General features: G+C 38.6%; 1 protein-coding gene across 1 annotated transcript in view; it reads right to left on the reverse strand.

Moving 5' to 3' along the window:
- Positions 1 to 20,096, reverse strand: part of Rrp15 (ribosomal RNA processing 15 homolog) — a 32,013-nt gene extending 11,917 nt beyond the window's left edge. Inside the window, exons 1-4 of the mRNA XM_090341182.1 lie at positions 19,937 to 20,096; positions 10,439 to 10,710; positions 7,858 to 7,955; positions 4,643 to 4,829 (exon numbers count right to left, since the gene is read on the reverse strand). Of these exons, the coding sequence (XP_090197308.1) occupies positions 4,643 to 4,829; positions 7,858 to 7,955; positions 10,439 to 10,710; positions 19,937 to 20,081 (702 nt within the window). The 5' untranslated portion in view covers positions 20,082 to 20,096. The remainder of the gene's footprint in view (positions 1 to 4,642; positions 4,830 to 7,857; positions 7,956 to 10,438; positions 10,711 to 19,936) is intronic.
- Between the last annotated feature and the right edge of the window lie 1,113 nt (positions 20,097 to 21,209).

Genomic DNA, 21,209 nt, shown 5'->3' on the forward strand with positions numbered 1-21,209 from the left:
GTTAGAAAGGGTTGCCTTCCTTGTTCCTAAATGAACTACTTACTTGGTCAGTTTATTCACAATGTAGACCAAAACTCCATTTTGACATATAGTCCTTTACCAAAACTTTAGAGGCTAGAAAATTTTCTTTTCTTAGACCTTCTCTCTTGATCTATCAGTATCCCTTTACATAGCTCTACCTAAAAAAAATTAAATAAAATAGAGTAAGTTCCTAAGATTAATTTAGTAGGATTATAACAGGATATGATAGTGGAAAAGAAAATGAGCACTGTAGACAAGCAGACAATGGTAGTAAAACTGCACTCTGAAAACCTATACCTACAGAGAGCCCTGGAATGTGAGACATTGCAAAGCAGTAATCATTACTGCTGTGTGTACTGCCAAAGGTGGAATGTGTTCACATCTGACAAAGTCACATATATCCTCTACACCAATGACTGATATAACGTGGTTGCAGAAAAATTATACATTAAGTATATAACTGAAGAAATATCTCATTGCTGTAAATGACATATTACTTAGAAAAATAAGTGGCCTGAGCTGTAGTTGAAAGCTTTCTGATTTATATGTATTAACTGTTATCTCTTCTGAAATGGGCCCATCAAGTACCATTTTGTTTTACTTTGCAGTATTCAGGCTCAGCTCCAAGGAATAAAGTATAATTACTGACTCAACCATAATTTATCACTTTGACATCTTTTAAAATATTTCTAAGTCTTCTAAAAATCTTTCCCTAAAATGATTAAAAAGCTATTGGCTATTTTTCCTTTAAAAAGTTTTCTGAAACATAACTTTCCAAGTACTTTTGCTTCACCTTGTATATAACATGGTGCATAATAAAATTAGAAAATAAATAGATGAGAAATATCAGAGTATTATTCAAGCCAAAAAGATCTCACTAAAAATTCTTTCATAAAATCAATTCTAATTTTTTTTAAAAAAGCTATAAAATTATAAAAAAAAAATACCTAAGAAGGAATTTAACCAGAGGATCTACAAACTGTATAACACCAACAACAACAACAACAAAAAAAAAAAAAATGAAGAGAGGGCCAGGAGTTTGGCATAGTGGTAGAGTGCTTGCCTAGCATGCATGAAGCCCTGGGTACCACATATACAGAAAAAGCTGGAAGTGATGCTGTGGCTGAGGAAAGCCCAAGGACAGTGCTCAGGCCTTGAGTTTAAGCCCTAGGACAGGCAAAAGAAAAAAAAAAAAAAAAAAAAGAATCCAAAGACAAGAAAGCACCAAAAGCATCCACATTCATGGAATGATGGAATAGAAGATAATTATTAAAATACTGACTACTCAGACTGATTTACAGAACTGAAGCAACTGTTACCAAAATTCCAGTGACATTCTCTACAGAAATCTTAAAATCTGTTTGTGATCATCAAACCAAAGACCCCAAGCAGCCAAAGTAATCCTGAATAAAAAGAACAAAGGAGAAGTCATCACAACTTCATGTATATTACAAATTTACTACAAAGTCACAGTAATCAAAAGGTATAGCCCTGGCACTTATACAAAAATCAAGACAGTTTGTATGTTAAATTGTTTGGTTTTTGAAACAGGGTCTTTTTCCTATGTTGCCCAGGCTGGCCTCTTAAGTTTGTGAATTACCAGCCTGTATAATCACACCTGCCACCAACTCTGGTGTTTTGTTTTGTTTTGTTTTGAACTCTGGGCCTGAGTGTTGTCCTGAGCTGAGCTCTTCAACTTGAAGCTGGTACTCTACCACTTGAGGCACTTCCAGTTTTCTGGTGGTTTATTGGAGATAAGTGTCTCATAGATTTTCCTGCCTGGACTGGCTTTGAACTGTGACCCTCAGATCTAAACCTCCTGAATAGTTAGGATTATAGATGTGAGCCCACCGGCGCCCATTACCACCAATTCATTTCTGGCCAAAGCACTGAGAATAAACACTGAAGGAAAGATAACTTCTTTGTAACAGAAAAACAAAATATCTACTTGCATAACTCTCTTCTCTTATTGTATATAACTATCAACTTGAATCAAACATAAAGAAATGCAAAATTCCTAGAAGCCTGAGGAAATGTTTCAGAACAAAGATTTTTTTTAGTAACACCTTAAAAGCATAGACAAAAGTAAAAATTAATTAATAGGATTATACCAATCCTTGACACAACAAAGGAAACAATAACAGAGTGAAAAAACAACTGACAGACTGGGGGGAAAAATATTTGTAAACTATTCACCTAACCAGAGACTGATAGATAAAGAAGCAAAAACTACAGTGAAAACAGGAAAAAAATAAAACCTATATTCTAATTTAAATAAGGACAAATGATCTAAATAGATATTTCTCAAAAGAAAATATGTAATTCACTAAGAGCTATGTGAATGTTCAAAATCATTACCAATCAGGGAAATATAAAGCAAAATCACATGAGTTATCATCTCACTCTAGTTAGAATGGCTATTGTTAAAAAAAAATGTAAAAAAGTTACAGTGAAAATTTGGAGAAAGTAGAACCTGCACACACTACTGGAAGGAATTAAATTGGTGCAGCCATTATGGAAACTTCAAAAATAAACAAATAGAACTCCTATATCATTAAGTCACTATACTACTTGGTATGTGTCTGAAGAAAATGAAATCCATATGGATTCCATGTTTATTATAGCAAGATTGACAATAACCAAGTTAGGGGAAAAAATGCAATCTAAAACTTAATGAACAAAGAAAATGTAGTACATAAACACAATGAAATATTATTCAGTTGTTAAAAATGTGATTCTATGATTTGTAACAACATGATTAGGCTGGAGAGCATTATATTAAGTGAATTGAATTATAAAAGAAAAAGACCATGTGACCTTATCTATAAAGAGTTAATCTCACAGAAGTAGGGAACAAAATAGTGGTTGCAGGAGACTGGATAAAGGAGGGTAAAGCAATTTAGAGAGGATGCTAACAAAAATAGGTTATACAATATGGCAATAATTTCCTTTCTTCAACTTAATTTTGCTACATCTTTTGTTTTCCTACAATTAACATCTGCTTCTTTTTCATTTACTAATTCCATGCACACCCAAGTCTTTCCAAACTTCTCAGAAGAACCTTCTCAGATTTTTTTTTCCTAATGGGCATGCTGTTCAATGTCATAATCCAGATTATATAAGAATAAAATTTTGGGGGCCAGGCGTTTGGCCTAGTGGTAGAGTGCTTGCCGTGCATGCGCGAAGACCCAGGTTCGATTCCTAGGTACTACATACATAGAAAAAAAGCTGGAAGTGGTGCTGAGGCTCAAGTGGTAGAGCTCTATCCTTGAGAAAGTCCAAGGACAGTGCTCAGAGGCCCTGAGCTGAACTCCAGGACTGGCAAAAAATAAAATAAAATAAAATAAAATTTTTCAAGTTGTTATGTAGTGTTGGTAGTGGAGTCTGAACACAGGGTCTCAAGCTCTTGGAAGTACGTCACTCTATGCTTGCCTAGCATTCAGGAAGACCTGGGTTGGATTCCTCAGTACCACACACATAGAAAAAAGCCAGAAATGGTACTGCGGCTCAAGTGGTAGAGCTCTAGCCTTGAGAAAGTCCAAGGACAGTGCTCAGGCCCTGAGTTCAAGCCCCAGGACTGGCAAAAAAAAAAAAAAAAAAAAAGGATGTTACTCTAGCATTGAGCTGTACCTTCACTCCATTTGGTTTTTGTTGTTGTTTAGTAGTTTTTTTGTTTGTTTTTTGTTTTTGCTTGTTAATTGGAGGTTTTATCTTCCTAAGCTGGCTTCAAAACCTTGATCCTCAGGTCTCAGCCTCTTCATTTATGTTTATAGCTTATTAAGAGAAAAGCCCCTGAATTTATTTTTTGTGAAATAAAAATCTCAAAGCAAAAATAAATGATTCTACAAAAAATTTCTTTGAAATCAACAGAAAAAAGAAAGTCTTAATTTTCATCTTTCCCATAGTTATTTCTTATCCAAACCTAAACCTTTGTTAAATAGTAAGAATGTTTCTGAATAACCAGAATACAACCTAAGACAATTTAATCATAAAGTATAAATCCCCAAATACTGTGTTCATGTGTTTTACAGCTACTTCTGATAGATGTCTTAAAACACTAAAACTAGTGAGAACCGCTGTACACATTTTGGGCTATTTTAACAAATTTAAATAGATTACAAAAATGAAGTATGCTCTTTCCCCTCAAAAGAGCCAAAGAAGCAGTTATTATGACTAAAATCATGACAAGCATTTATAATTATAATCACCCAATCACATGATCATCACCAATCCACTTCAATATAAAAATGATCATCTAGAGATACTTCCAAAGCTCTCACTCTTCTTCATTTCACATCATCACATTTACCTCGGTGGGTTAAATTCTCATATGAAGCCGTTGTATTCACCCACCATTAGATTTTGGGTAAGAAAGATGTAAGCCCCAACTATAAATGACTTACATCACCTACTAGACTCCTGAACTCTAACAGCAGGGACATGATATCTACAGTTGGTTAACTTCCCTACTGAAGAAATCATGTGCTAAGGGCATGAAGCAATCTGAACAAAATAAATAAATAAATAAACAAACCTACCTATATAGTAGACTTTTGTTCCATTTTAAAACTCTAGTTTAAGAACAAGAGGCTGTTGCACTGACTCCACATAAGGGTCTTACCTCTTTGGTTTTGGAATTTTTCTCATTTGTATTCCTCTCCGTTCCTCTCAAAACACTGATGAAATCCTTCTTGGAAACAGAAGATATCAGCTTAGCTTGCTTTCGAATAGAGCCCCCTGCTTCTTTTATCTTCTCATCCACGTTCTTTTGATGTTTCTGGACAGCATTGAATAGCTGCACCACACCTCTAAAGGATGCAATGTGACAGAAAACACTAGTTTATTAACAATCGCAATGAAAGACCTGAATGGTTTAAAAACAAATTTGAAAATGAACATTTCACTAAATAATTTTTGTGCAATTAGAACTAAGAATTACTTTTAATGTGAAGTCTTTTTCCCAAAGACAGAGGCAGACAAGAGGAAGAAAGAGCCCAGGATTTACTGTTTTGTTGAATAAAGCCTTGGGCACTAGAAAAGATGTGCTGTATTATTTACTATAAGTAAGATATGGAACCAAGCCAGATGCCCCTAAGTAGATGAATGGATCAAGAAGATGTGGTACTTATACACAATGGAATTCTATGCTGCCATCAGAAAGAATGACATTGCCCCATTTGTAAGGAAATGGAAAGATTTGGAAAAAAACAAATGAAGTAAGCCAGACCCAAAGGAACATAGGCTCAATTGTTTCCCTCATTTGTAATAATTAGTACACATCTAGGACTTTCCTAGCAGAGGATTACAATAGTTCAGAGCCAATGTACCTAAGGTCATATAGGATGAGACTAAGTGAAATAAATTCCAGGATATGGAAACAAGAGGTTTACCTTGTGTGATTGTTGTTCTTAATGTACTGTTATTTCACTTTTCTTTTTTTGCCCTTACGGTTAATCTCATGTTGTTACTGCATCTGACTTTGTTACCTGGTATATTGTATACACATTTATTTATTTGAAGTAGGGAAGGGGGAAAAACAAGTTGATTGGAAGGGGAAGGAAATGGGTACAAAAACATAAGAGGAATCAATACGCGAGAAGTAATGCATCTATACTACCTGACGAATATAACTGTAACCCCTCTATAGATTATCCTGACAATAAAATTTAAAAAGAAAAGAGGGTCTGGAGTGTGGCCTAGGGGCAGAGTGCTTGCCTAGCATGCATAAATACCCAGTTCAATTCCTCAGTCTCATAGACATAGAAAAAGCCAGAAGTGATACTATGGCTTAAATGGTAGAGCTCTAGTCTTGAGAAAGGCCAAGGGTAGTGCTCAGACCCTGATCTCAAGACATTTATCTAATGTGCATGATGCTCTGGATGCACCTCCAAAAACCATACTTTGCTTTTAAAGATTCTCAATTTAAAAACTTTGTCCCGGGGTCAGGAGTGTGGCCTAGTGGTGGAGTATTTGCATAGCATGTACAAAGACCCAGATTTGATTCCCTGGTACCACGTACACAGAAAAAGCCAGAAAGGATGCTGTGGCTCAAAGAGTAGAGCTCTATCCTTGAGAAAGCCCAAGGACAGTGTTCAGGCCCTGCCTGAGTTTAAGACCCAGGTGTGGTCAAAAGCAAAACAAAACAAAACAAAAAAAAAATCTTTGTCCTAGATAAGTTCATGCCAAGATGAATTCTGAAGACTAAGGGGCAAGGGGAGGCGCTCATGCCTCTAATGTCAGCTGTATGGGGTTTGGGGGGATAGGTAGGAATATCTTGGACTTAAGCACAACTCTAGCCAAACACAAAACTTTACCTGAAAAAAACTAAAAGCCGAACAGAACTGGATGTTTGGCTTTGGGATAGAGAACCTGCCCAGCAAGTAGGAGTAGAGGCTCCTGAGCACTTGAAATACAACTGGTCTGAATTATATGATATAAATGTAAAACACATGATGAAATTTCAAAGATTACATATAAAATTATATCTTACTGATAACTATTTGATATTACTTTTCAAATTTTTTGAATACATTCAATTAGATATTATTGAAATTAATGTTCTTTTACTTTTATTTTAAAATAAAGCTATGAGAAAATTTTAAATTATAGAAGTGGTTCACTTATCTCTTCTAGATAGCATTAATTTATTAATCTCTTCCACCTCTAAAATTCTGTAATATCTGGATCCTTCCTAGAATAATTCTGAGTAGTGGCAATCTGTCATGGACCACATATCTTGTATATTCTTAGAGTTTCTCAAGAAGAGAAGGGGTTGTTCTTTATTAAGTGACCTTTCTGCCAAGATGCCATAGCTCTGGCAAAACATTATAAAACAAACATTCCCCAGTACACTGTGCCCCTAGGCATCAGTGTTGCCCTGTACCACAGAGATGACCAGCCTTTGCCACAAGTAATGAAGTCCCTTTATCTTGGACCCAGAAATCTCTTTATCTTCTATCTTCTCTTAAAATACTGTATTGTTAGCTCATAATAAAATGAATGTCCTTCAGCAGGGCCAAGACCACAATAAAAAAAATGAAGTGCCTAGAAGATGTGAGGAGGCACTCCTCCTCTCATTCTCTTGTGCTAATGCCACAGTTTACTAACTCTCAAAGAAACCAAACTTACTGGGGAGAAATTAGGTGTCCCGTGATATTCAGTAAGTAGAAGTGCTAGGATTTCAAATATTTCAAGCAGTCTGGCCCTGTCATACATGCCTCTAAGCATCACACCAACCCTAGATGGATTAGAAAATAACCAAATTAATCTAAGTAACACCAACTATAACTGCTATACTTCTTAAGTAGCAGTTTCAATGTCATCTACTCTAGAAGCATTCCTGGCTCACCCTGTTGTATATTCACAGAACACAGAATATGTCCCTGTTCTCTGAGAGTCTGATGAGATGCATGGACCACCAGGCAGCTACAATAATTTACTTATCTTTGAATCCAGCAGCATCAAATAAATGTTGGTGCCAGTGATTTTTAAAAATAAAATTAAAAAGTAAAGGAATGAAGCTGTCATAATGTGTAACTTATTATCCTATAAATAAATAGAAGATAGTGCCATAAATTCAGACAACCATGATTAGAGAAATGTTCTTGTGACTATTAAGACAAGATGACCTGAATAGGTTGATACCAAATACACACTGAGCACATTCTTGACTTACAAGATGGCCAGAATTTTTGACTGGATACAGGGTTCAACAGCAGACTTAGATATGTATCACTTAGGTCTGAGGAGGCAGTTTAGTGAGTCCAATCTGATGAAAAATCGATCACTATCAAAGCCGTCGTCTATTTATTTTATAAAGAGGAAAAACTCTCTTACCTCGTTGCAATTCTCTGAAGATTTCTTTCTGTTTCTTTGTCTTTGACAACATCTGGCTTCACTCTGCACATCATTTCCCACTCCTGCTTCTTATCGAGCTGTGTTATAAATATTGTTACGTAAAAGGATATTAGGCATTTTTAAAATTGCAGCAAACTTTGATATGATACTCTCTGAAAGGACAAAGGTAATAAATCATTCTGGCTTAGGTTGTCATGGGACTTTTTTTTACAAAAAGAAAACCTCACTTTTCGGGGTTCAGCTCAGAGAGCCTGTGGTTAGCACTCAGCCAGCCACATAAGAGGCATAAAGTGAGTTTCTGTCAGGATCACTGACAGCAGAAGTCTGGAGAGCTGCCAGCATGTTCAACCAGCACATAACATAGGGCACCAGACAGCCACACACCTGACCTGTCACCACCACAACCCCAGAAAGACACAGGCAAGACGCCAGGCTATCTGCTTTGACAACTCAAATTTAAGCACTCTTCTTTATTTTCAAGAAGTGACTTATCCACTGTGACTTCCTAAGACTGTATATTAGCTTTTAAAAGAACTGTGTCACACCCAGATATTCATACAGTGACCAATTTCCTCTGCACAAATTTATTTAAATCTACATCTCCTCTCATAGAACTTCTGACCAATATTCTTTCCAGTGGGCAAAAACAGAAAGGGAGCTGGAAAATAAGAAATCCCCATAGAATACAATGGAGTTCAGAATGGCCTCCAAGTAGTAGCCTGATTTGTTTGGTACATTGTTTAGGTCTGTCAAGCCAACATTTAAGCAAATGTCAAATACACTGATATAATAACTCATTACACCTTAGAAGCTAATAGACAGGAAAACCATCCATACCAGGATAGGTGGAGAAATGTCTCCTTTTATTTCTTCCTTTCTCTATTCATCTATTTCTCATTCTGTACTGATGAAAATATCTAACAGCAAAACATATCCCTGCATTCTCGATAAAGGTTAGCTTGATTCCTTCCTAAAGAAAGAAATCAGAAATCTTAAAAGATAATTGTATAATGCTGCATAAAAATACTTGTCACTGCTACTTGATGTTCCCAGTATAAATGATATGCTAGCACTAAGTTCTTTGATTTAAAGAAAAATTACCGATTCTTCCTGGCTTCAGATATTCTTGTCCCCACTAGAGTTTTAATTAAATTTTACATAATTAAATTTTCTGATATTTAAGGCCTCTTCTACCTTTATTCAGTTAATAAACAAATATTCAATTTTGGGGCTGAATGCTGAAGTTTTACAGATATTTATCTTAAAGTACAACGAGAATATAGAGTTAATAATAGAATACACACTTTGTGCTATATTTCTAAGATGCTTAAAAATGTCCTCTTTGTAAGCGGAGCACAGTGGCTCACGCTGGTGGAGATCTAAGGATTGTGGTGCCCATGAGACTCTTATCCCCAATTACCACCAGAAAACAAGAAGTGGCAAGTGGCTCAAGGGTAGGGTGGTCATCTTGAGCTAAAGAGCTTAGGGACAATGCCCAGGCCCAGAGTTCAAGCCCCACAACTGGCCAGAAACAAAATAAAAAACAGCTCTACCTTTTTGAAGGCTTTTACATGGTGAAAACATCCATAGGGCCGGGAGTGTGGCCTACTGGTAGAGTGCTCGCCTAGTGTACACGAAGCTTGGGTTCAATTACCAGGTTCCACACACAAAGAAAAAGCTAGAAGTGGTGCTATGGCTCAAGTGGTAGAGCATTAGCCTTGAGAAAACTCAAGGACATTGCCCAAGCCCTGAGTTCAAGCCCCAAGACTATCAAAAAACAAACACAAACAGTAAAAACATTTGTTCTGAAACAAGATTAGCACAAGTAAATGAAAAGAAAGATATGTACACTCAAATTTTTTTGCCTTCATTGCTATTTGCACTTTATCAATAAGTACAATTATATAGTTACTTTTCTTCCTTGAGAAAAATCACTCTTTTCCTAGTAATCAAATATTTTAAGGGAGATATTCCGTCAAGGGATTTAAAATCTTAGTTTATTTTTACATCACAAAACAGAAAACATATTTCTCCCCCGTTTTGGGTTTCCATTAAGGAATTTTAATCTTAATGATGACTTAATGACAGGACAACAGATTTAACGAAAGGATGAGTTTATCCGACAGCAAAATGCTATTTTTTAGGACTGTAACCAACCTGATTTGAGTCATATATTTACATTATTTAAAAAAGGGTTTTCAGTTAAAATTAACTAAGGTACTTCTCATAATTCCAATGCTAGTGATGCCAACACATGGACAACTAAAATAATATATTGAGAGCTCAAAGTCCTTGCTCCAAGTATAATTAGTTGATTTGAGAAAGTTAAATTTCCTCAGAGTTTACATTTCTATTGCTCTGCTTAGATGACTACAAGGTAAGCAAGCTCAATGGAGTCATTCAGACTGGTTCTGAATGTAACCTTGGTTAGCCATCACCCACTCCCAACCCCACATAAAAAGCAGGGTTAAAATTGAAATGTCAGTGAAACACAGTAGGAACAAGAAGGGACAGATAAGAACTACAACAAGAAAACAAATGATAGCAGAAAAGGACACACCTGTTTTCTTTTCTCTAGTCTTTCTTGCTTTAACTTTTCTTTCTCCTTCTCTAGTTCTTTGTTTTTGATGAGAATGGTAGGCTTGCTTTTAGGAGTTTTCTTGTTAAGGATTTTAGCCATGGCATCCGCCCAGCCCATGTTAGTCTCATTACTGCATTCTGTAGCATTGTCCATTTCTTTGTCACAGGGCTCCGCATTATCCTCACTGTCAGCTTCTACTGCTTCTTCTTCAGACAACTGATCCACTTCCCATCCACAGCTTCCCTTGGAACCTAAGAGCAAAAACAAACTTCAGTTGCCTCTTGACCAGACCTCTGGTTCCCCTCTTGATGTTTACCCTGCCTCTCTTCCTATAAGGAGGTACTTTTCTGCAATAACTATGGGGAGCAATGTCACGCTGCCATCAGCCCCACACTAACCTGTCCACACTGACAGAGAGGTCTCTGATGGCTTCAAGACCCAGGACTCAGCAGCAGATACAAACACAACTGCAGTCAGGTTGGTGAGAATGCCACCACCATGGAACTCAGCAGGATGCAGACAAGTACACAGAACTGTGACATTAACCTACTTAATGAGACGAATGAACAAAAACCACACAAAATATTTACTATATTAGAAAAACAGTACACTACCTTCTCTAAGGAATCTGGCCTACATGTTTAAAATTCTGAATTTATGTAGAAAAAGAAACTAAAATCCACCTTCAGTGCCGGGAGTTTGGCCTAGTGGTAGAGTGCTTGCCTAGCATGCACGAGGACCCAGGTTCCATTCCTCCATACCACAGACACAGAAAAGGCCAGAAGTGGTACTGTGGCTCAAGTAGTAGAGCTCTAGCCTTAAGAAAGCCCAAGGACAGTGCCCAGGCCCTGATTTCAAGGCCCAGAAGGGTGAAAATAAAAATGAAAAAAATAATAAACTCTAGCTTCATTTTGAAGAGTTTGAGCAAAGCACTATAAATGTTGGTCATTTTTTACTTCTTTGGGAAAAAATAATTTACTAATGATGTGCATAAGATAGCAAAAGACTCCACTTCTTCCTTGAAAATACAAATTTGTATGTGTACTGATGAACTGCATCAATGACAACAACTGAAGACTACAAGCCTGACACTGGCTCATCATTTAAGAGTCAAGTAGGGCGGGGAGTTTGGCCTAGTGGCAGAGCGCTTGTTTAGCATGCAGGAAAACCCGGGTTTGATTCCTTGGTACCACATACATAGAAAAAAGGCAGAAATGGTGCTGAGGCTCAAGTAGTAGAGCTTGAGAAAGTCCAAGGACAGTGCAAAAAAAAAAAAAAAAGAGAGAGAGAGAGAGGGATAGCTGGGGTCAGCAGACTAGCAGAAACAGCAGTGTAGTTGGTAGCTCAGCCTGGAAACCAACTTCTGAGCAGCTGTGGCTTAGTAGCCAGCCTTTCTTCACGTCTGAAATAACTTGGCTACTTCCTTCCTTCCTTCCTCTACTGAAATCTAAAGTTCTTGTCAAGACAATAAAGAAGATTTAGGGTCATGGCACTTCCTTATCTGTTTTGCCAAGGAGCCAAGTTAACCAAATCTCCTTTCTCTGCCCTTCCCTACTGTTCACTCTTTAACTGGTATACTGTGACAAACAGCCAAGTCTGTTGGGAATCCCTGAGCTGAAACTTCTACCCTAAAATGCCAGTAATAAATACATTAAGTCCAGTGCTTAAAGTCAGCAGTACTACACAGAGGTTAATAACAAATGACTCCCAGAAACACTACTTTATCTAATAAGCGGGTATCAAAATATAAAGGAGCCCAATGACTCAAAAGTTTATGTGAATGAATTAAACTAAGTCTTTACCAGTTTGTGATAAAATATCAAAACTACAATAGTGACATCTAGTGTTTCATCCAGGTGTATTTACACACAAATCATAGCAGCAAATTTCAACTATACGGTTGTCAGCCAAAACACATTATCCTTACGTAAACTACTTCAAGTCACCTCTGAAACCTTACCTATTTTTCTTTAGTGAGCTTTACTCAATTTGTATTATAATATGCATCTGATGAAAACATAAGAAGTCTGAAACATCTGTAACATTACGTTATAGGCTGTGCACTCACCTTACCAATAAAAAAGAAAGTCCCAAAGAATTTGCAGCAGCCATAGTTTTTATTTTTAAAGAAGTTTCTAATCTGGCATTTGTTATATATGCAGATGATATTTTATACGGCTGGGTATACGACTGCTGGGTGCCAGCAGCTTGTACCTATAATCCTCACTACTCAGGAACCTGAGATCTGAGCACTGCAGTTCAAGGCCAGCCTGTTCTCTTTGATTTACAAAGTGGTAGTATATAGTATCCTAGAAGCATAGTTTTTTTTTTCTTCCCTCCTTTCCCTTCCCCCTTCCCTTCCTTCCCTCTCTGCCTCCCTTCCTTCTATCCATCTTCTCTTTCTTTCTTTCTTTTTTCTTGGTGTAGGGATTAGGAGTCCATGAGACTCCTGGCTCCAAGTATCACCAAAAAACAGGAAGTAGAGCTGTGGCTCAAGTGGCAGAGCCATTGTCTTGAGCAAAACAGCTCAGGGAAGCCGGTGCAGTGGGTGAGGGGGGGGGGATGCGGGGTGCAGTGGGTGCGGGGGTGCCATGGCTCACTCCCATAATCCTAGCTACTCAGGAGGTTGAGATCTGAGGATCAAGGTTCAAAGCCAGCTCGGCAATACAATACAAAGCCAAAGAGTCAAAGCAGAGAGACTCTTATCTCCAATTAATCACTAGAAAACGGGAAGTGGGGCTGTGGTTCAAGGGCCTTGAGCTGAAGAGCTCAGGGACAGCACCTAGGCCCAGGGGTAGGGCAGTAGAGTTCAGCTGAAGAGCCCAGCGACAGTGCCCAGGCCCTGAGTTCAAGCACCATGGCCCCCCTCCCCACAAAAAAAGCTCAGGAATTAAAGCCCCGAATTAAAGCCTAGTACCCTACACCAAAAAGCAAAGCAAGAGCAAGTTATGAAAGATGGAAAGGGAGCAAGGCAAGGAATTAAGATTCTGTACTCCAAGCACACTGTGCAGAGCACTAGGTCACTGAGCCTAACCAGAAACATCCTAGATCTGAGTCAGAGATCTGTATGAAAACTGCTGCTCTACTTCTGGGCAGGAAAAATCAGCATGTCCAAAGGCACGGAGAATCTTAAAGATGATGACATTCTTGTAAAATGGCAAAAAGTTGAGAACAGCTGAAATAGGAAGATTTGAGGACTGGATGGTAAGATGTGAGAATAAAACAGCAGGCTGGCAATCTCATAAAAATCTGACTTATGGGGCCAGGAGTTTGGCCTAGTGGTAGAATGCTTGCCTAGCATACACAAAGGCCCAAGTTCGATTCCTCAGTACCACATACATAGAAAAAAAAGCCAGAAATGGTGCTGAGGCTCAAGTGGTAGAGCTCTAGCCTTGACAAAGTCCCAGGACAGTGCTCAGGCTTTGAGCTCAAAACCCAGGACAGGCAAAAAAAAAATCTGATTTATGGTCCAACAAATTAAATATTAACTCAAAAATTAAAACGAAGAGTTTAAATGTTCTACATTATAGGTGTGTTCTTCCAAGGAAAGGTTCAACTGATCATTTTTTTTGTTTAGTTGTTCTCCTTCTATTACCTACTTTTAGGTTTATATCCTTTGAAGTTTCATTAGATGGTTTTCCTCTTAAAATACCACTTTGGAGCTTTCAGCTGCCTAACATTTAACTTACTTCACACCTTTGAACTTCACCATATATGAAGTGTAATCCCTCACATAAAGTTGACTAAGACCAGCTCAAAAGTCCTCTGGGCTCAATCTCAACTCCAAGCACTAACTAAGCTAAGTGATGTTTTTCAAGTTAGGTAATTTCTGGTGTTCATTTCTGCAAAAAATTATAAACTACCTGCCTCATCAAGTTTTCATGATCATGAAACGAGCTAATAAAGTTCTTAATGCCTAGCCATGGTAAACACTATTAAACTGTGGATTACACAGCACAAATACATGCACATGCAGACATAACACACTGAATTTTTACATGGCTGTGGTAGAAAAGGAGAAAGGAAACTGCCAATATCTGAAATATACACAATGTAATTAAGTTGAACAAGAAACTTTCTGTGACCAGTCATAGCAGAGTCAGATGTGGCATTGTCTTGTTTCCACTCTAAGACCAAGTTACCCAACCCCTCTGTGTCTCTCTGCTTCTTTATGACTGGAGTGGGGATAAAAGCTGTATCTACCTCACTCAGCTGTTTGGGTGATACATATAAATAGTACATGGCACATTTACTTAGGGCTTACTGAATAAATGATAATATTCAGAGGAAAGGTAAAGGTAAAAAAAAAGATAAGGAGATTCATCAATGCAGGGAATGTAAGTGCTTAAAGAAGGCCAAAAAAAAAAAGGGCCGGGAGTTTGGCCTAGTGGTTAAAGTGCTTGCCTAGCATGCATGAAGACCTGGGTTCAATTCCTTGGTACCACATACATACAAAAAAAAAAAAGCCAGAAGTGGTGCTGAGGCTCAAGTGGTAGAGCTCTAGCCTTGAGAAAGTCCAAGGACAGCGCTCAGGCCCTGAGCTCAAGCCCAGGACTGGCAAAAAAAAAAAAAAGAATGCCAAAAATGGAAAAGAAATTCATTAAAATGGCCTAATTATGCCTCAGACCATGATTTCAGTCCAGGTGACTGCCATGTACATAAAATAACAAAATTAGGTGATTTTAGAGCTAGCTAATAAAGCACTTTTATGCATTATCACTGTTCTATTTACATAGGATGACTGAAGCTCAGAACAGTTAAAAACATGCCCCAAATCATAAAGCTAATGGGGCAGAATGATAGAGCTGGTGGATGTCTGGGACACTTCAAGGCATGGAATCAAAGATTCAACTTAGACTAATAATGTGTACTGAACTAACGCAGTAGAAATTAACTACTTTAACAGAGAGTTGAGTGAAACTTGAATAAAGAGAAGGGATTTCTATTTGAGTCTCAGTGAAACAGCAGAGTCCATCCCTTGTCTTCATGCTGATTTTAACTTAAGCATGCACAAGCCCCCTCGTTTTCCTAAGCTCGGCAAAAGTACTACTCCCCAGGCTGATGTAAATCATGTTTTACTCAGGCTGCATAGACTTGCCTGCCAATTTCTACTAAATTTAGAATATTACAACTTGATGCTTTAATTTAAAAAAAAAACACTACACTTTGAGGAAAAAAGATGAAGACATTCCAGTTTTCCATAATAACCAAAAATAAAAGGCAAGTGTCACCATGGGACAATGCTGTCAGATGTAATTATGAGAACTATCAGGATAGGCAAAAGCAGAGTGCCAGGAATCCATCTGCTTGTAAAGTCTGTCCTGTAAATTGCTAACCCATTCAAGTATGGCTATGATATACTTCCTTCCTTAGGCCTGTCCGTTTGCTATTTTAAGTTACTTAAAGAGGCTATAAGCAATGGGCTGATGAAAAGCACATTTACCTGCTAGGTTATTAAACCTTAAATATGGCTTTGCATTTTGTCAAAAAAATGAAGGGCTTTCTCCTAGGACCTTCTAAATTGGATTGTTATCAAGTCCTGGCTAGAGTAGATGACCACTTTCCTCGCAGGTGAGCAGAACAATTCAGGCTTTTTTTTTTTTGGTCCAGAAAACCCTGCAATTACCATGCCTACCATTTTATAATTACCTGGGTAGTATCTATGGGATGGGGTCAACAGGATCAAGGCATTAGATAATCGCCACAAAGGCTTTTTTTTATCTGGGTTCATTTACTGAGCACAGAAGCTTCTTCCCCAGCCTATATCACCTTAAGAATGGAGTTATTGTTCTGTCTAAATCTCCTTCAATATACCAAGTCAATAAACATAAATAGTTCAAGGGTAACTTACAGGTTGAGTCTACCCTCTTCTCCAGATAGTATCAGCCATTGTGTTTATTTTTCACTTGAGGAAACTTACTGATTGTGGAGTTTTTGTCTGTATTTCAAAAACAAAATTAAGAACCAAGTAGACACTACAACTCCAACCTTAAATTAATCATGTACTAAATCTAGGCAGTTCACAGGGAACACTGGTAAGGGATCATTCATTTATACTACCTGACACTCATCTACTACATTTCACCCTCTACATTATCCCTGTTTCATGATTCTTTCATGATCAAAGTTCAAATCCTACTCAAAAGTATTACAATTTGCCAAAAATTCAATGGGAGTCATTTTACCATCATTTAAGTTTATATTAATATGGACATGATCAAAATAATCATGATGAAAAAAAGCACTAGAGAAAGCGGCACTGACAGATCGGATGGAGGCAGTGAGGGGATGAATTTGTGCATGAAGATGATAGTGAAGGAGACACCACTGAAAGAAAGTCTTTTTTTTTTTAGTATACAATTTGCAGATAGCCTTGGAAAGCCAAGTTAGAAAAAGAAAATGCAGCCAGGCAGGGTAACTCACACCTGTACTCCTAGCTACTCAGGAGGCTGAGATCTGAGAATCAAGGTTCAAAGCCAGCCTGGACACAAAAGGACCTGAGACTCTTGTCTCCAATAAACCTCTAAAAAATGGGAAGTGGGGCTTGGCTCAAGGGTAGGGCAGTAGCTTTGAGCTAAAGAGCTCAGGAACAGTGTCCAGGCAGAGGTCAAGTCCCAGGACCCACAAAAATTTAAAAAAAAAGAAAAAAAAGAGAGAACACCTGAAGTAGCCATGATACACTGAATGGCTGAGCATAAAACCCCAAGGAGGGATGCAAAGTAGAATTTTTCAGAAGATAATAAACTTTATTTTGAAGCAGAAAAAGTCACAAACGCAGCATGAAGAGGATTCTCATTCTGATGGCACATCTACAGCTTCTTTACAGCCCCAGGATTCTCTCCCCAATCCCCCCCTGCTTCCTAGTGAGTTCCTCTGTAGATACAAGCACTTTCTTTGCCTGGACAACCTCCTCTTGGATCTCCAGTAAGGATCCTCTATTCCTGAAACCAGCTGGAATACCAGGATCTAATTATCCCTAGATCCACCACCAGGCCCTCTTCCAGATGGAGGAGCTGGATGAAAACAACTACAGTGAAACCAAAAGAAGGGATCCTTAAGAGACACTGATGAGAGAGCATGTTACTAGCACAGCATAAGCAGGTACAGGATATGGGAGATAGCACACAGAGTTCAAGGAACCAGGAGCTCTGAGAACCGATCTGTATTTGCAAAATTACTCACATGGCAATGTTTATTTGGAAATACAGACAGGCTAGTGGAGTTGTGAAGCCTTCTCATTTTCCCTGTGTTCAGATATGCAGCTAAGGTCACCTTGTCTTTTCATTTCATCTTTCATACTGTCAATAGGTGCCCTCCTGATTCTATCCCAAGACACATTTTTAAGTTTTGTGCCTACTATTAGTAATATCATTATATAAAATGCCTGAAAGGGTACTACATAGTAAAGATCATAAAGTACTGTCTAGTGTGCCTAAACAAAAAATAAAAACACAACTTTCTCCTTTGTTAGATAAGTTTTACTCAAACACAAGTTATATTGCTGTTGGGCATGAGAATTTAATGTTACTACAATGCATTCTAATAAATAGAATACATTTAAATGATGAAGGTATGATGAATGAAAACAAAAAAAGATCCTGACCAAGACCTCATGGAAGCTAACATTGTATTTCTCCTGAAAGCATCAATTCTGTGTTAGTTAGGACTTTTATGGAGCATTACAGTAAATAGTGAAAGTCCATACATTCATAAACAGTTAAGCACTTACGGACTTTCGTGGCAATAACAGTCTTACATATCAATAATTAGAGTTGCTGTAACATAACAAAATTTAACTCTTCACAGAACTGAAATGAATAATTAGGTTTCCACATTTTACAGAAACTTCCTTAACTCATGATGTAAATGACCTAAGAGAATCTTGGAACCTAATCAGTAATTGTAATAATCCATTAACAGAAAAGAACTTTGAATTATAGAGAACTGGAACAGACAAATCCATTTTCCATCCAAATTTGTAAGCAGTATTGATACTTTGTTTCTATTCTGGACAAAATTGACCAGAAAGCTAAAAAAATTACCAGAAAGCTAGGCACCAGTGGCTCACATCTATAATCCAACCTACTCAGAAGGCTGAGATCTGAGAATGATGGTTTGAAGTCAGCCCATGAAGATTTTTAACTCCAACTAACCAACAAAAAGCCAAATGTAGAGCTGTGATCCAAGTGATAAAGTACTAGCCTTGAGCAAAAAGGCTCCCAGGCCCTGAGGTCAAGCCCCAGGACCTTCTTTATCAAAAAGAGAATCTAATTCCTGCTCAATGAATCATTTTTCATCTTTCCTTTAGTAAGGGAAGAGAACACTACCTGGGGTCTGCAATTGCATAGAGCAGTTTTTTCTTCATTCATTCTTTTTTTTGGGGGGGTGGGCCAGTCCTGGGCTTGAGCTCAGGGCTGAGCACTGTCCTTGGACTTTCTCAAGGCTAGAGCTCTACCACTTGAGCCTCAGCACCACTTCCAGCTTTTTTCTATGTATGTGGTGCCGAGGAATTGAACCCGGGTCTTCGTGCATGCTAGGCAAGCACTCTACCACTAGGCCAAACTCCCGGCCCCTCTTCATTCATTCTTTTGCTTAAATACCAGTGAAAAATCCAGTCTGCAAGAGACATGGGGAACATGGTACTTTGTATTTCTATGGAACTGATATTCCAGTTTGGAGAGACATAAAATACTTGCCCAATAGTTTTAGAAGGGGTTAAGAGTAAGGAATAGTGGGGTTAAAAAGTAAAAAAAAAAAAAAAAAAAAGGAAAAGAGGCCAGGAGAGGAGTTAGGATACATTAGAAACATACATTAGAAAGGTAAGGGACAATTCTCTTTGAGACTGGTTGAGAAACTGACAAGTGTGCCAGATAGACATCCTAGGATGTGGGACAGTGAAGCCTGCAAGAATAGAAAACCTCAGCACAGGAGCACTCCGCGTCAAACCAAGAATATCAAATCCTTATGCAGACCAGGGAGTTGGGACTTATATTCTGAGATGGGAAGCCACTAGATCATCTTAAGCAAATAGTTAATATAATCAGGAAAAAGAACCACTCTTCCCTTTTTGTGGCTACCAACTGTTAACAAGGAGCAGAGGTCCTTGTAAACTAAAAAAAAAAAAAAAAAGAAAAACCAGGTGCTAGGAATACAGGTCACTAAAGAGAAGCCAACGGCCAACACAATCAAAATATCTCCTTTCCCCTCATTATCAAAGGTCCCTGAGAGGATATTATCCAATATTATTCTTATTTATCCCATTTTCTCCACCCTCCTGACTCCCCAGCGCTATCATTCACCTGGTGAGCAGGACTGGTGAAGGATAGCAGGCATTTTTGTGGGTTTTTTTCCACTCTTTAGACCTTTCGCCGCTCGCTTCCACCTCCCAAGCCTTCTTCTCCCCACGCCCGGCGGGGATTACAGGCCGACGGCTGCCGCACAGGCCTCGGCCTCGCAAGCTCAGCCTCCGTAGGTTACCTTCGCTCCCGGAAACATCTTCCGCTTCACCTCCCAGCTCCGACACCGCGGCGCGGGCCAGCCTTCTCATTTTCTTCTTCTTCTTCAGGGCCCGTTTCAGTTTCTTCCCCGCACTTACACGTGAGTCTTGCACGGCCGCCGCCATGTTCCCCCTCACCGGAAGTGTCCCCGGAAAGTCGCCTCGGGGCGGCAACGAAAGGAACTTCCGCTCGTGGTTCCGGAAGAACAAGGTTCCGATCCTTAACGGCCCGGGCCCCCTAAGTCCCAGGGTTCGAGGCTATGGAGGTCGACGGAAAACCCTTGAGTGTCCTTATACGAAATCAGTTCCAGAAAAGTATTAGTGAATAGACAGCCTTAGCCCACTGCTCTGCCATCGCCCAGGTCCACCCACCCTGTTCCGACCCCACTGGCCTCCAATGCCTTCCTTTGGCCTCTCCCCCTGGGCTGCCTTAGTGAATGTGAGTCTGGAAAGTGCCACATGAGCCCCTGGATTGAGGCCTGCACTGCAGCTAGGAAACAGGAAAAAAAAAAAAATGCGTTCAGCATCGATGATTAGGCAGAAAAAACATCTTCTTTCCCCTCCAACCACCACTGATTCTCACAAAAGAACTTTTTTTTTTAAGCAAAGCGGCTACTTCTGATTTTCCTCTTAACAAAAATCATATTAAGTAAAATAAGCCAGACCCAAAGGAACATGGGCTCCATGGTTTCCCACGTTTGTGATCATTAGTACACATCTAGGACTCTCCTAGCAGAGAATTACAATAGCTCAAACTGATGTACATAAGGCCATATAGGATGAGACGAAATGAAGTCTAGGATATGGACACAAGAGGTAAATCTTGTGTGATTGTTGTTCTTAATGCACTGTTATTTCTCTTCTCTTTTTTTGCCCTGATGGTTCATCTCATGTTGTTACTGTATCTGACTTTCTTACCTAGTATTTGAAATAGAGAAGGGAAGGAAGGAAAACAAGATGACTGGGGAGAGGGGAAGGAAATGGGGACAAAAACATGAGAAGGGGTATCAGTATGTGAGAAATAATGCACCTACTACCTGATGAATGTAACTAATCCCTCTATACATTATCCTGACAATACTATATCTATCTATCTATCTATCTATCTATCTATCTATCTATCTATCTATCTATCTATATCTATATCTATATCTATCTATCTATCTATATATATATATATATATCATCCAGTTGCAAACTCAATAGAGTCTCCCTTTCTTCCCAGGTGTGAGGAAATCCACCAGTACCTGCTTT

The sequence above is a fragment of the Megascapheus bottae genome, chromosome 10, assembly GCF_031878675.1.
Source record: "Megascapheus bottae isolate mThoBot1 chromosome 10, mThoBot2.hap1, whole genome shotgun sequence".
Lineage (NCBI taxonomy): Eukaryota > Metazoa > Chordata > Mammalia > Rodentia > Geomyidae > Megascapheus > Megascapheus bottae.